Raw genomic sequence first — 15,824 nt, 5'->3', positions numbered from 1 at the left:
TTTCTCATCATCCACGGAAGGAAAGGGTTTTTCGTTGTACTTGGGTGGTGGTGGTTTTTCTCGCCGATCTAGTTGCTGATCCCAGTCTTTCCCTGTCGTTTATTAGAGCAGCAACTTTTGTGAAAATACTTCATAAAACATGGAAAATACTTAAATGCGGTTACTTAAATGTTTGCTGTCAGTTGAATCTAAACTATACCTCGAATCTTTTTTAATCGTAGCCATTAGCTGGTCAGTCTGGCTCAACTTTTACAAATGCCTAAATTTATATTTTGTCAAGTCAGCATCATTTAATCACACTAAATTAACACTCAAGATCATAGATAGTAATTTATCTATAATAACTCAGTATAACTTTTGTCATAAACACTAAACAATATTACTCAAATAAATTTGTTAAATGCCATTTCTTCAGTTTTTTGGCTCAAATTCAAGGTAAATTAATACGGTGACTTATTAGGAATGTTTCAAGATAAGATAAGGAACAGATATAATGTATGTCAACAATTACACAAGTGAATCTCATGTCGAAGAAAATAATTTGATGGGATTGTTGAAAGAATATTGTAGACTGAGCGTTCTAGAATAAAATAAATACAAGAAAGAGACATCCCCGCGATGACTTAGGATGAGAGGATACAGTCGACTCCTCTAGGTTAATATGGTGACTTATTAGGAGTCAAGTGTTTAAGATAATGTAAGGAACAGATACAATGGATGTCAACAATTATACTGAAGTAAAACTCGTGTTGAAAGAATATAATTTGATGGGATTGTTGAACACATGTTGAAGATCCAGCCTTCTAGAATAAAAATACAATATGACTATCAGACTTCCTGTTTATTCCTTCTATATTGACCGTCATTCCCCTTCCTTTCCTGCTCATACCTCGACCTCCACCTTTGAGTCAAGGTCGCTTAAACTTTCCCTGATTGAAGGCTGAGCCGTGGTTCTGTTGATTTCCAGTTCAATCACTGTTTTCTATTAAACTCTGAGGGACTTTTAATGCTGTTTACTGCTTTTAATAGAACTGTCTCAGCAATGAACTGCTCAGAAATGACATCTTGCAGTGAAACAGGATCAAAAAGTGACGACTGCCTTTTATTGAATATGTTGTGAGCTTCTTTCTGTTTCTTATTATTACGGCATTTAATTGAAAACGACTTTATTATGTGTTGTTCGAATCTGCGTTTCTCGTTTTTAATCATTGGTCCATGGGAAGATAATTATTTTCATGGTTTTGTTGAGTTGCAATAAACTAGTAACTTCTTCGTATATAGGAAAAGTATTTCAAAGTTATTCAACCCTTGAACTTTGAATTCTTCTTCATCACTTGTGTTGATCTGATGTTGATACAAAATTCTTATCATACAAGATCTACAAAAAACATTAAGTCAATGTTTGCCATCAGTTTAATCTAATAATTTCCAAACTATACGTCCCGTGTTTTTATTGAATGTAGCCATCAGCTCAACAGTAAAATTTGGCTCATATTTGGTCAATTGATAAATCAGATGGAGCTTTAGACAACCATGAGCCACTTCTTTACTGTGGTCTGCACCAGCTTTTAGCATTTTTAGGTACAAAATGAGCAACACTTTGAGAAAAGTATCTCTTACACGATCATGGGAAGTTAGTGGTTACATCAACATTTGATTATAATTACAAATAGGTAAAGCAAAAGTCCAGTTTTATCCACACATCAAGTGCCAGCTACTGTATATAACTTCGACTTAAACCTATCATGTATATACATTAATGCTGTCACTAGTTCTGTTAATAATATGTTCTTCTTAACAACTCACCAGTAAAATTGAGGCTTCAAAGCATTTGTGTCACTTTTAATTAAGATACATTCTGACATTGAGACATTCTGATGTGCTATTAAAACCATGTGAAAACCTCATTAAATCCTAAATCCTTAGGTTTAAGTCATTAGTCTTTGTGTGTGAGAGGGAATGAAGCGAACGTTTAACTCATAATGTCATGTGTCTGGTTTTTTTTCCACAAACTTGTATAAATCTTTGGACGATAAATGTCGCCGAGGAACACATCAAACACTCATCAAATCCAGAAATGAAACGCATTTTCATTAGAATCCTCATCACTCGTGGCACTTCAAATCCCCGGCTGACAACTATTATCTGTTCAGCTTAATAGCAATAGCGGGAACAGAGGGAGAGACTGTCGAGGATCTGTCGGGAGGATCGAGGCGACTCAACCCGCAGTTAATGAAAGACATCGGCACGTCAAGAGAGTTTTTCCTGCATCGATCTCCCTCATTCTTCCCTTCAGCTTCGCTCTTCAAAAACTAATGGGGCATTTCCTCCAGTGCCACACCACCCAGCAACTCTGTTTACTCTCCGCTCCTCTGGGGCACGCACACAAACACATGTGAACACACAACTAGATCAAACACTTGTGTGCATGCTTAATAGAAGCAAATAATGAGTAAATAATTGCAAATAAAAATGTTAAAAGACAGGCGTAGTCTGTCTCGTAGGGCGGAGGGAGACTGTGTAGTACTTTTGAAGTATTTAAAAAAGAAAAAAATCTTTCTCAAGATTTAGATGCCTGTGGGGAAATCACTGTCGTTCGTGTGTCGCTGAAGGGTTTTATTAAAGCGGCAGATTCGATCACGCAAACCACCGCCGGTTATGAACCAGAGCATGTTCTTCATGGAGAATAACGTCTTAACCAAAAATCACTTGAGGGGCCAAAATCTTCAACGCTCTCGGTCAAACAAATGTTATTTCTAGCAAAACGTATCAAATTTGTTTTCTTCAAGCTTAGTTTTTACTGTCACTGGAAGTTATTATAATCTTCGACATCTATGATCTATTTTCCTTATCTTATATCAAACACGAGCATCTTTATAGGTCAGAATATCAACATGAACATCTATTTGGATTCTGAGCCGACCGTCCGGCCACGTAAAATCAAAGTATCTTTTGTGGACCACGGTTTCTACCTGTGGGTCCTGCGGCAGGTGGAGGACGGTGTGAAGCCTCTCGCTGTGATGGTGCCTCGACTCCTCCTCGTAGGCCAGGTCCCGGTCCGTCTGCGGCAGCGCCAGGAACCTCCGGATGGTGCACAGGTTCTCCCACAGAGTGCGGTTCTCCGGACTGGGGTTTTCCTTCCACCGGAGCAGCTCACAAAGCCAGCCCTGCAGGGGGAAAGTGAGCCGTTTATTCGAGTCCCGAACCTCGTCGCTGATTCTTTTCCCACCGACGTGCCAAATTATTATACGACCCCCTCTGAGGCAAAGGAAGACGACATGGACTGTCTTTGTATTTTATTGAAGCGTTACTTTGTGTTAGTTGTTTTTATTTATTATTAGCAGCTATAAAGGTTGATCCTGTGGATAATATCAGGTGTTTGATGCACACGATCATGTGGTCTGGTTCTGTTTGGCAGTGGTCAGGAGCGTTCAGCATTAGGTTGAGAAGGGAAAAGAATTGTGGAAGTAACGATAAGTTCAAGCATTATCAGTCCAAATAAGAGGCCAACTAGTGGACATAACCTGTCAGTGCACAATCTGATATCCACATTAAACGTCGCATCAAAGTAGAGAATCTGAAGGAATCACTTCTGAACAATGACTGGGCCTTAAAAATACAGTTAAGGATCAAAAAGGAGCGTTGTTTTATATTTTAAAAGTGAGTTTTAATTATTTATCTATTCGGTTCTTATCTTTGCTTGCTTATTCCAGTATATTACGTTTATAAGCTAAAAAGTTTTTTGTCTTGAAAGTTAATGCCGAGGACCGTTTAAATGTTGGCAATATTTTCGGATTAAAGCAGCATAAATAAATATTAGTTTGTATTTCACTCATTTTAAATAGTTTTCATTTCAAATTTTTCAGTAAACTTGACTCAAACAAGCGTCTTGACCTATCAGGAGTTGCAGCCTAATGTTATTTCTTACAAATAAAACGGATTTACTTCAGAGAAAATACAACAAATAACCTTTCAGAGAGTAAAAACAGAAATTATATTTTTATTTATTTTTGCGCAGGCTGTTAACCAATGCTTCACGAACTGTGCAAAGTTGAACTTATCTTGGATTAAGAAAAAAAAAGGCACTTACTTATGTCATTTCTAAAGCAATAATATTGAAATAAAATAACTATAACTTGTGCTTAAAGCGAGAGCACATGATACAATAGTTTCATATCAAGTGCTTTGAATGATGGGAAAAGTACTTAAACGAACATCGTGGCCTCGGGTTTGAAGTGAACGCGGAGGGTAAACGAGACGGCTGAGGTGGGGGGGGGGTATTGCGGGAGATTCAATTATGTCTGCTAGACTGCTTCGGTTTGTGACACCAGCTGTTGTGTTCAACCAGCCTCCTCGGGCAGCGTGCGACGCTAATAGCCTGATCATGGCTCGCTCCCTCCGTCCTTGCGGCCAGCTGCAGCAGATGGGTGCACTGAGCTGTGACCCGCAGCCACCCCCAGACCCTCCGACCTGGGGGACCGAGCTCGCCGCTCGCACATACACAACCATGCATACAGTGCGTACAAATGCACACATGCCCACGTATTACCCTTGTCACGCGTACACCTGCCGAACGAGGTGGACGTGACAGAAGATCACAACACACTGGTTGAACAACTGCTATGAAAGCTGTTTTCAGATTTTTGGACGAAGATAATCTAGATACTAGAGGAGGACGAGTGTTTTGTCTGTTTGCAAAATATATCAAAAACAATTGCATTTATCTGAACAAAATTTAATTTTGCAGGAAGGTTTTGGGAGATCACTTGTATGGCTTCTCACTGCTGCTGCTCACGTTCCTAATTAGATAAATAAACCTATGAATAAATTAATTTTACTCACACTTCAGGTTTGTTTCTGTCAAAGATTAACTGATAATTTAACATTTTAAATGGTGGCTTGAAAGCACGAACGCTGTAGTTTGGTTGAGGATATTAACGTCAAATTTAATCAGATTTCAATATAAAAATATGTAAACTCTGATTCAATTTGGTGGTTTTTGGATGGTTTTTGGATGTTTTTTACTATGATTATTTGGTATGTTCTCCCGTGCTTGTTTTCTGGGCACTTCTGGTATCAAAAAATATTAATGCACTGAATATCGAAATGTTCTTTTCACGATATCGTATCAATATTTAACAGCAATGTATCGAATTAAATTAACAGTTACAATGAAAATGTAGGTGATTCTGATTCTATTTCTTCTCTTTAGTACAAATAAAGTTCCCTGTATTTAAATTTTAGAGTATGTATTTTTGAAAGAAGTTGTCGACACCATAATAATTAAATAATAATTAATATTAAAGATACCGAGTTATTTTTTAGGACCAAATTTGGTCCGTTTTGTAAAGTTTGACTCCCTTCATTAAAATTGTCAATATATTTTAGTCCTATGATGTGTTTAGAGTTTGATTCAATGGTCACTGTTTTAACATCAATCACACCATCATCTATTATCATTTGTTTATAACCGTTGCCAGTCTGTTTTTGCTGGGTTTCCACACGATGAATGAAGGGCTGTGAAATGATTTGAGAAGAACATTTATAGCGCTGACTCACCTGGCTCTTGTTGGCCGCCACCTTGGCGAACAGAGCCTGGGACACCTTGGCTCGCTTCATCTCCTGCTGTATCTCATCGTAGATGCCCGACGTGATGTTGACCAGCGACTCCAGCTTGAGCGAGAGCTCGGGCACCGGGCAGGGCGGCTTCGGCTGCAGGTGGAGACACTGGATGAAACGCAAGGTAAGCGTCGTGACAAACCCCTAACAAAATCCACCAGCCGGCCCCCATCGAAAATATGACAAACTCACTGTTGCACATCTGCAGTACATCAGACTCATTAAGTCCCTTTTCTTTGTTGGTTCTGTTTGAATGAGCGTGCACTGGCACTCCGCTTGTGTACACAGCGTTTGAAGTCATCCACGAAACATGTACGGACCGGCCAGCTTACATTCCCGCAGTGTAAACGATGCTGAGATAATTTTACATAGACACAATATGAAGGAGAAAATATCGACCACAGCCACGAGCGGGCATCGCTCTGACATCAGAGGGATTCTTTTTTATCAGACTAAATGATTATGTTCAGATGCCAGAGTGTGTTCTGTCCTCCTTTGATGTCGTTCTACCATTTATAAAGAGGATCTGTTGACGTAAATTAGAGGTCAAGATGAGGGAGAACTCACCGAGTTGGAGATCTTTGTCTTGTTCTTCCATATGGAGGCCCAGGTATCCGGGGTGATCTGGTCGTCCAGGCTTCTCTCCCACACTTTCTACACACACACACACAAGTGTGTCAATGTTTTACACCTGATGTCATTTACACTTTTACCGCTTAGTAATGGCTGATGGGAGTAGGCTGCGACGCGGCAGATGTTATTTTACCAACCATCGGAAGCGAACAGGGTTAAGTGTCTTTCTAAGAGACACAACGCCACAATTTTTATTTGTATTTTTTGCTACATATTTTTTGCTCACCCCCAATTTTGGGTCCAGAAGGTTTTACTTTGATGAGTTTAGAGTCATGATCATATTTTATCATTTAGTTAAGTTTAGTTTGTTCCAAGTTTAAACTCCAATCAATCATAGCTTGAAACGCGTCAACTTTGATATTGTTGGACCAGAGTTTGTTTGACTAGAACTCGTGTTGTTTCCGTGTTTAGTGAAAAGGTTTATTTGCAACCAGGCAACTAGAACTAGTTGGATTTTTATTGTGGATGGTTGTTTGTTTTCGTTGTCATTTTATAGGTAAGTCATGCCATGAATGAGAAGTCACTCGGTCCCTGTTCTGGTTTGGTGCCGGTAACCTCATGACTTCCTCTTTCCCGCCACTATAAAAAAAATAGCATCATAATTTGTGACGTTAATTCAATTAATTCAACCACAAACTGTAATAATGTTAGCGCTATCTAATAATATACAATTGACTAATGCATTTCTGTGGAATGATTTAGAGTAATAGATTATAGTATTATAGTATTTTATTATGCAAAAAAGGGAATAAATCATTGATTTTAATCATAAAGAAGATTATTTTCAACCAGCGACTAAGACAAACTATCTTTGTCTTAATTGTCCAAGAGGATTCCTTCTTATTTCCAATGATATCAAGAGATTTAGAGTCATTTAAGTGTTGAAATATTGTCTATATAAACTATACTATAAAATAATTAGAGCTCAAAACTCCCAAGATCCTCCAGACGAACATATAAACTATACTATGATATAATTAGGCCTCAAAACTCCCATGATGCACCAGACGAACAGGTGATCCGTGCTCACGAACGCCGCCGCGCTAACCTGTGGTAGTCGTGGCGTGACGGGGCTGGACGAGTTGGACGCCGGCAGGCCGACCGACGGGTTCATGGTGCGCTCCCTCTCCTCCTGGTAGATGCGATCCCTCTCGTTCTCGGGCAGGTTGAGGAAGTTCTGCATGGCCTTCAGGTTGACCAGCAGGGACTGTGAGGCTGTGCGAGGGTCTTCCTCCTTCCTCAGGATCTCTGACAAAAGACCCTGGAAAACAAAACGAAAAAATCATGTATAATTATTAACATGATAATATATATTATTGAAACATCATACATTTATAAAAACGAAATCAAACAATAAATGAACCATCTGAATGTTCACATGGTTAGCATAAGACATATTATTATTTAACATGTTCCTGTTACTCTGAGTCTAGAGGGTTTTATTTAGACTACGACTTTCCAATTATGCCATTATTGTTTACATTTATGATTATTATTGTTTTTGAATCACTTTTTTTTTTTTTTAATCTCTAACTTGACTCATTCTGTTGGCATGTTGAATTGTGTAAAACTATTTTATGTGTGTGAAACTAGTGTCAGTTACACAGACAAAGTGGACATTGATTGGTGAATGGTATCATGTGTTCATTTACATCACTTTATTTAGATCTTATGTTTGATTGTTATTTTCTCATGGTTCTAATTTTCTTATTTTGCAATGACAACACAGCAATTTTCCGGCAACACTATCCATCTATTTTTCTTTCTGTCTATCTTTCACATCGATCCATTCAACAACTACATCCATCCATCCGTCCGTCTGTCTATCATCTAACTGTCTATCCATCCATCTGTCTATCTCTCTATCCATCCATCCATCTATCACATCCATCCATCCAACAACTACATCCATCCATCCGTCCGTCTGTCTATCATCTAACTGTCTATCCATCCATCTGTCTATCTCTCTATCCATCCATCCATCTATCACATCCATCCATCCATCCAACAACTACATCCATCCATCCGTCCGTCTGTCAATCATCTGTCTATCCATCCATCCGTCTTACTCTCTATCCATCCATCCATCTATCACATCCATCCATCCAACAACTACATCCATCCATCCGTCCGTCTGTCTATCATCTAACTGTACATCCATCCATCCATCTGTCTATCTCTCTATCCATCCATCTATCTTTCACATTCATCCATCCATCTATCTTTCACATCCATCCAACCAACAACTACATCCATCCATCCGTCTGTCCGTCCGTCTATCCATCCAGCTGTCCGTCCGTCCGTCCGTCCGTCCGTCCATCCATCCATCCATCCATCCATCCATCCATCCATCCATCCATCCATCCATCCATCCATCCATCCATCCATCCATCCATCCATCCATCCATCCATCCATCCATCCATCCATCCATCCATTTTTCTATCTGTCTATCCATCCATCTATCACATTGATCCATCCAACTACTACATCCATACGTATATCTGTTTTTCGGTCTAGCTATCACATCTATCCATCTGTCCGTCCATCCGTCTATTCATCCACCTGTCCATCCATCCATCTGTCTATCCATCCAACTACTACATCCATACGTCTGTTTGTCGGTCATCCATCCATCTGTCCGTAGAGCTATCCATCTAACTGTCTATCCATCCACCCAAATTAAATTTGAAAGAAGACTACACTTCATTAAATCAGCTTCAAAACAAAATTAAACATTACTTTTTCATTGTAGTATTTTCATTGGAAAGTTCTACTTTATGTTTTTGACATTGTTGGCCGTTTTTATCTATTGGTAACATTGTTGTGTTCGCAAAAAACAATAATCCAAGATATTTAGTTTATCTGATTCTTCCCGTGTGGCCTCAGCGAGACCAGAGACGACCATCAAATCACTGTGTCGTGTGGAGATCAGTTCAGCGTGTGCTGAACATATCAGGTGTTCGTCTTGTTGAGAACGCAGGGAACGATACCTAATGATCCGTCATGTTCCCCCCGCTGTGCGAGAGCTTCTCCTCCTCAATATAGCCACAAGTGGGTGACCACCAGAATTAGCTTGAACCCTCTGTGAAAAATTATACGTCTTATCAGCGACGTCACCCTCCGTAATTACCGCTCACCTGCTCTATTGATGTCACGAGTGTCTGCATGTTGACCTGGTGTCGCTTTTATATCAAGTCGATGTTTAAATATCTGAGGTGTTTTATTTGTCGACTCTGAGACTCTTGTTTTAGGTACCTGTGTGCGGTTGAACGCCACTCGTGCGAACACAGCCTGGGAGACGCTAGCTCTCTTTAGCTCGTCTCTGACCTGCTGGTAGATCTCAGAGGAGACTTCTGTGGCCGAGGGGTTGCTCCCGGGATGGTCGCCTCCTTTGGAGGAGCCCCGAGGGATGGGCGGGTGGTTGAGGAACTGCTGGTTGATGGCTTGAGGGTGCTGGTGGGCCAGCAGGCGGCTCACGGCTATCTGCTGGTTGATGAGATGGGCCATGGCGAGCTGCTGGCGGACCAGTTGCGGGGAGAGCTGGGGGGAGAGGAGCCCGCCGGGGCCCAGCAGGGGCTGGAGGGCCCCCGGCGGAGGAGGCGGGGGTGGCACTTGGCCTGTGCGGAGCGGCGGGCTGTGGTGGAGGGGTCCGTGGGGGGACGGCTGCTGCTGCGGTTGAGGAGGTTGCTGCGGTGGCTGGGAAGGGACTTGTGAATCTCCGGATCCGGACTTCATCATGGGGTTGGCGGATCCCAGGTGACCCATCTGAGGAAGGCCCGTCAAGTGCGGCGGGGGTCTCTGGCCTAGCATACAGAATTCCGCCATGTTGTCTCTCTCAACTGAAAAAGAAAGTGAAATACATGAAACTTTATCGATCTCTCGGGGGGGATTTATTTTAGAAAGGGGGTCCATTCACCACAGAACAAAGTGCAAACAAATACAATATGTAATTTCAAACTTACTTTTAATCTCGGCAGCGTCTCGTCCAGACCACATCTTCTCCAGATAATCTCCTGAAACGACAGAATTCATGGCGTGAAATCCATCTGGTGACACATTATAATCCAGCCAATATTTCTTCTCTCTTCTTAAAAACTGGAAAAAAAAAGTGCAGCTACTGACTCTGAAACCACAACCAAAACTAGAAGAGAATGAAAACGAAGTCGGATCCTTTTCGATTATAAGGATATTTACTGTTCTTTCTCTCTCAACTAGTCTGACAATTTGTTTTCTTGTGGGTTTTCGGAGCAAAAATATGTCTCTGGTTCAACCCTCAGTATCAAAAGAACAGTTCTTGGAATGTTAACCATGAAGTGCTGAGTGTTGAATATCATCATTAAACAGATATTTTCCAGTTTATTTGGTTGTCAGCTTGATAAAATCGTGCGGATCTCTTGTAAGAACACTAATGTCAAAGTGGGAAACGTTGTAAGGTGACTAAATGTCGCTCAGTTAAAGGATGTACCACTTGAATTACTGAAGGAGCTTTTGGATTTTGATTTATGACTCATGTTGGAGACCATCCAATGTTGCTTGGGTAGCTATAGATCATGAGTGTCAAACTCTGTCACAGTTTGGGGCAAAATTATGATTCTTGAAGGTTTGATCTAGTGTTCTTCACCAAAAACTCCCATTAAATCAATTTATTTCGAAGTCAGTTTTACAGTTAATGGAATAATCTGTGTAATCTGTTCTTAAGATCATCTTAAACACCGGCATCAACTAGAACTTTAATCTACCAAACTTCCAGCGGTTGCTTTGTGTAAAGTGTGGCTTTTATCTATTCATCTTATGTTATATAGTCACTTATTATATGAATTACATCAACATTTATGTTCAAACATTCATTATAATTATATGTTTCATACATTATATTTATCTTTTTGCATTTTCTCAATCAATTACAAGAGTTTTTGTGATAGTTATGACTTAAAAAAGACAAGTGTATACAAAAAAATATGTGTTTGGCGCACAAAAGATTCACCTTTAATTTTCTTGTACTTCTTGTACCAGCGGCCAAACTCCTGACACTTGGCCGTGGAGACGTTGGCGTAGTAGGAACTGTTCACGATGGAGGAGATCATGCTCTGAGAGGAGAAGCGAGAGTGGAAAGACGATTAATAGACCGACATAATTCCAGATATATTTTGAGTCCGGCCACAGCTGCGGGGCACGTAAACACACACATACGACAGAAACAGATAAACACTCATCACGATTTAGGAAAAAATCTCGCGTGGAAACTGGAGTTTGTGCAGAAAAAAGGGGGAATCTCCAGCGACACAAACATGTGTTTGCAATTGTTGCCGCGATCAACACCCACCAGGAGAACATCATTTAACACACTGTCCACACACACACACACACACACACACACACATGAATCTATCGTGGAAGATTTAGCTTCGTCAGAATGTTTTTACATTTTCTTTGAGTGATTAATAATTCAGGGATGAGTTAGATTCCTCTTAAAACTAAAATAAATCTAGATGTGATGTAATGATGTTAAATGAGGTTATTGATGTTTTTACGACTCAAAATCAACCTCTTTCACACTAAAGATAAAAAATAAACTGTTAATGTTGATATTGAAAAAACAAATGCACTTCCTAACAGTTGGCTTGTGCCATGTTTATCTTTTTGTACTTAATAAATTGTGGATCCTTTCAGCGTTTAAAGTTAAATATTATATTTAAATTCCTACAAGTTTGTTTTCACTATAGCGTCAAACATCTCCGGCATAACTTTTGGTGAAAGTTTAAACTTTGGTCCAAAATTATACTCTGGGATTGTTAGAACTTTTTCTTTTTAGGTTTATTTGTTCTTGTCGATAGTTTAGAATCCAAGCTGTGTGTTGTCACCTGTGACAGGGGGCATTCTTTGGCCAGAGTGCTCTGGTTCATTTCCTTCAGCAGCTCTTTCAGGGCGTTCCTGACGGTGGCGTGGTTCCATTGTTCACAGGGAAGATCCTCCAGCTTTGAGAAACTACAACGTCCAAAAAAAAACCAAACAATGACTTTGTTATTTAAGCCTCACAAAAGTAAACGTGTGTGTGAGTCCTGAGCACTCATTTTCAATATTACCACAGTCCCCAGTACTGGTCATTGAGGCATTTGTTACCGGTCCACACATACAAAATGATAATGTATACAATTTCTCTTCTATTGAATATTACTGTTTGAAAGTTTTGTTTTGGCATAAATTCTTATTTTCTCTGAGGAAACATAACCTGTGACTTTTGACATTTCAAGACACTTGTTTTAGTCGAGTTTCCTCAAATGAATAAGCCTGTAAACTAGTCAAAATTTGTGAAATATAAGCTTTTTTAACATGTAATTTTACAGTTTTAATCCAAGGATCAGTATGTCAAAATAATGCAGACGTAAGGTAAGGTAAAGGTAAAACTCAAAGTTTTACCTTAACCTTTACGTTAAAAATCTATAAGATTTTTGGTTGGTGAGCCTGGTCTAAAATGTAATATAATGATGTAACACCTGAAATTACTTTTGCACCAGCACAACAGTTTGAAAAGGAGTCTTTGTAACCATTAGAGTTCTCGGAATGACTGAGTTGGTTTGTTCTATTTTAATTTTGTTCAATATTTACTTGTGTCTGATGATGAATCTTGTCTAGATTTTGAAATGTCTTACTATGGCGTGTTAAGACCTGTTTTTGAAAAACAAGTGTCAAAAGAAAACGTTAAATACATTTCTTTTACTAAAAACATTTTTAATCATCATCTACATCTGAGCATCGGTTCCGCTCCAGAGCTTCAAAACCATCTCTAAGGTTGAATCCAATTTCAAGCACAAATAAATAGAGCCGAAGCTAGATCTGATTTTTTCGGAGCGAATAAGACGACAAACATGCAAACAAACCTGGTCGGTATGTGCCAACAGCATGACGATATTATGTCTCATCTGGAGTTTATCTGCTTTTTTATCTGTCCATCTACACCCGCCTCACTTATTCAGGAGGAGAATAGTCGCTGGCACACAGACTCTGCCTGACGCAGGCCAGTACGAGATAAATCCCTGGAGCTGCAGCTTTAATGTCTAACTTCTCCAGCGCTCACAATGACATCAGCTGCCCTGTGGTCCTGATCTGATTAGCGGCGTTTAGACGTAAACTCCGCTTCCACCAAAAAAAAACAAGGGAACTCTTGTTTTCGACGTGTTTCACTTCCATTGGTTTGACCTTTTTTAAAAAAAACTGACCTTTGGAGTTGGATGCGCAGAGTGACCATGTGGTAGACCTCCATCAGCATGTCGGCCACCGTGGCTTCGGGGGCGTCGGTCAGGAAGTGGATGGGCATCGGGTTCCACCGGCCGACCTTGATGATGCCTGCGAGCAAACGGCGACAGTTTGGTTTTCGAAACTCGCAACTTGGGATGGAGACGAGGGAGGGATTTGAATTGAAGTTAATGAGGATTCATGAAGTTGGATTGGCCATGGGAGCGATAATGGCTACAGTCACAAAAGTCTTTGATTTCCTTTAAAAAAAACCTTTTTTCGTTCACATAAAATATAATCTCCGTCACCATCAAAGGAGACGAGAATGCATTAATTTTGTCAAACAGTGACACACAAGTACAAAAATCCAAATCAAAACTTGTTTTTAGCAAGAGAGTCGTACAGAGTTAGGATATTCAGTATTTTTTATGGCGTCACTTTTCTCACTTCTTTCTTATTTTTGGCTAAAATTGCACATTTAACTTGTTCACAGATATTGGTCAATCTTACGAACCTGAGGAGGTAACGAGTACTTCACTATCGAAGCCCTCTGTGGCGGCTTTATAGTGAAAATGAAACTTGTCATCGTGTTTTTAGCTCGACGATAAACTACTTTTTGGTAGTAAAACGTAGCTAACTTAATTCTTAAATTCAATAACCATCAAATAAACCACTAAAATATATGTAACACGCACTGTAACACACCATCAATTCATAGTAGACACGCGAAAATGAATATTATTCTATATAAAATACTCCAAACTCATGTCAAAACTGTGGGGAAAATCCCGAGAGAGTATGTTTTGTGTATAACCCGGCACCTGTTTACACAAACACTGGCGCTGCCAGTGGGATGTCATGAGGTCGTCTCTAAAAACCGGCTATTAAGCGTTTTTTGTTTATTTATTCTGCGACGTTGACAATAAAATGCCTGTTAATTTAAGAGAAATTATCTGATTAAAGAGCTGAGTAATCTAAACAGAATCCCCCCCCAAAAGTCATCATTTGTTCCACATGCGGCGGCGGTCGTGCCAAGTTTCCTCTCGGAGTTCATCCTTATTACGAACGTCAGGACAGTATTTTCCTACGTGAAATATTCCTAAATCTTGGATTTGTTTAACGTTGGATGTATATTTTTTTAAATCATAGAAATGGCTAATTTTTTTTCTAATTAAATCCTCTCAGTCAGGGGTCACCGACCTTTTTTTCATCGTAGACCAGAGTCACATGTTATTATCAAAACAAAACACCTTTGAGATAGTAATAGCAAATAGTAGGGCTGCACGATATATCAAAAAAATATCGATATCGCAATATTGGCATCGAAAACATGTGCGATAACTTATTATTTTTCATTGATTATTCATTGATTTGCATTTCTTAAATCTGCACTTTGAACAATCAGTGTCACGTTTTGTAAAGTTGTCAATTTGTACTTCTATGTCTAGTTGTCGTTTACGTCTCCGTCCGTCTGTCGGTAGGCTCAGTTGCCACGGAACTAAGACTAACTTATGATCTACTTAAACACGAGTGATCCAGTCACTCATCTTTCAACCCTCTTTGCTAAAGCAACATATTGTAAGTTATTTTCATCTGGTCTCAGGAGTCGGGGGGGCCACTCCCCACACAAAAACTCTTTTTTAGGGAGCAATATTAGTTTATTTCTCAGTCAAGCGCCGCTGGATTAATCGTATGGAAACAGTTGAAACGATATGTCACTGTTGTTGCATACCGACTGTTAATTTGGGGTTTATTGCAGTTTTCTTTTGTGAAGGAAACTCTTCCAGCTGTTGCTCCCGTCAGCCTATGAAGTTTTGTGCGATTGTTTTTCGTGCTTCGGTCACAGCTGCGAGTGTAGTTTTCGACCTTTGACAATAACAGCAGAAGATTTGTTGAAGAACAGAACAGTAACTACACGACTATTTCTTCTCTGTTTGTTACATATTAATAAAAACATTACATTTAGTGTTTTAAATTATCTTTTTATACATTTATTTTGTTTTTCCTGAGTTTTATTCTTTGTCTTTTGGCAATTGTTGCGACCTTTTACTCCATCTTTACTTATCTTGATCATGGTTTTTGGCCCAAGCTATTCTGTTCATCTCCTCTCTCAACATATATCCATGAATCTCAATGTTTTCTTCTACTTCAGTTTCTTTGTCCAACATTAATAGTAATAAGTATTTTTCTTCTTATCGTCCAAACATTTTAAAGTAAAATCTTGAGTAGCCCACCATGTACCCTTGTGTCATCTTGGGGTCAAAGTGACCCATAAAACAAAATGTGTTTGTGGAATCTCTTGTGTTGTCTCTGGGTCATGGTGAACGGAAAGCCATAA

The 15,824-nt window shown here is 39.6% G+C and overlaps 1 protein-coding gene across 4 annotated transcripts in view; it reads right to left on the bottom strand.

The window, feature by feature from the left end:
- The window catches only part of satb2 (SATB homeobox 2), a 45,133-nt gene that overhangs the window by 8,892 nt on the left and 20,417 nt on the right, over nt 1–15,824 (bottom strand). For 2 of the 4 annotated variants that reach the window (XM_087804338.1, XM_087804340.1), the window contains exons 4-12: nt 13,471–13,597; nt 12,115–12,238; nt 11,238–11,340; nt 10,216–10,266; nt 9,509–10,092; nt 7,301–7,513; nt 6,187–6,273; nt 5,560–5,727; nt 2,973–3,167 (exon numbers count right to left, since the gene is read on the bottom strand). In XM_087804338.1, coding sequence (XP_087660464.1) covers nt 2,973–3,167; nt 5,560–5,727; nt 6,187–6,273; nt 7,301–7,513; nt 9,509–10,092; nt 10,216–10,266; nt 11,238–11,340; nt 12,115–12,238; nt 13,471–13,597 — 1,652 coding nt within the window. The remainder of the gene's footprint in view (nt 1–2,972; nt 3,168–5,559; nt 5,728–6,186; nt 6,274–7,300; nt 7,514–9,508; nt 10,093–10,215; nt 10,267–11,237; nt 11,341–12,114; nt 12,239–13,470; nt 13,598–15,824) is intronic. The other 2 variants (XM_087804339.1, XM_087804341.1) reach the window with 2 other exon arrangements.

Source organism: Callionymus lyra, chromosome 12 (genome assembly GCF_982586985.1).
Source record: "Callionymus lyra chromosome 12, fCalLyr1.hap1.1, whole genome shotgun sequence".
Classification (NCBI taxonomy): Eukaryota; Metazoa; Chordata; class Actinopteri; order Syngnathiformes; family Callionymidae; genus Callionymus; species Callionymus lyra.
This window is presented reverse-complemented; position numbering and strand designations above follow the sequence as displayed.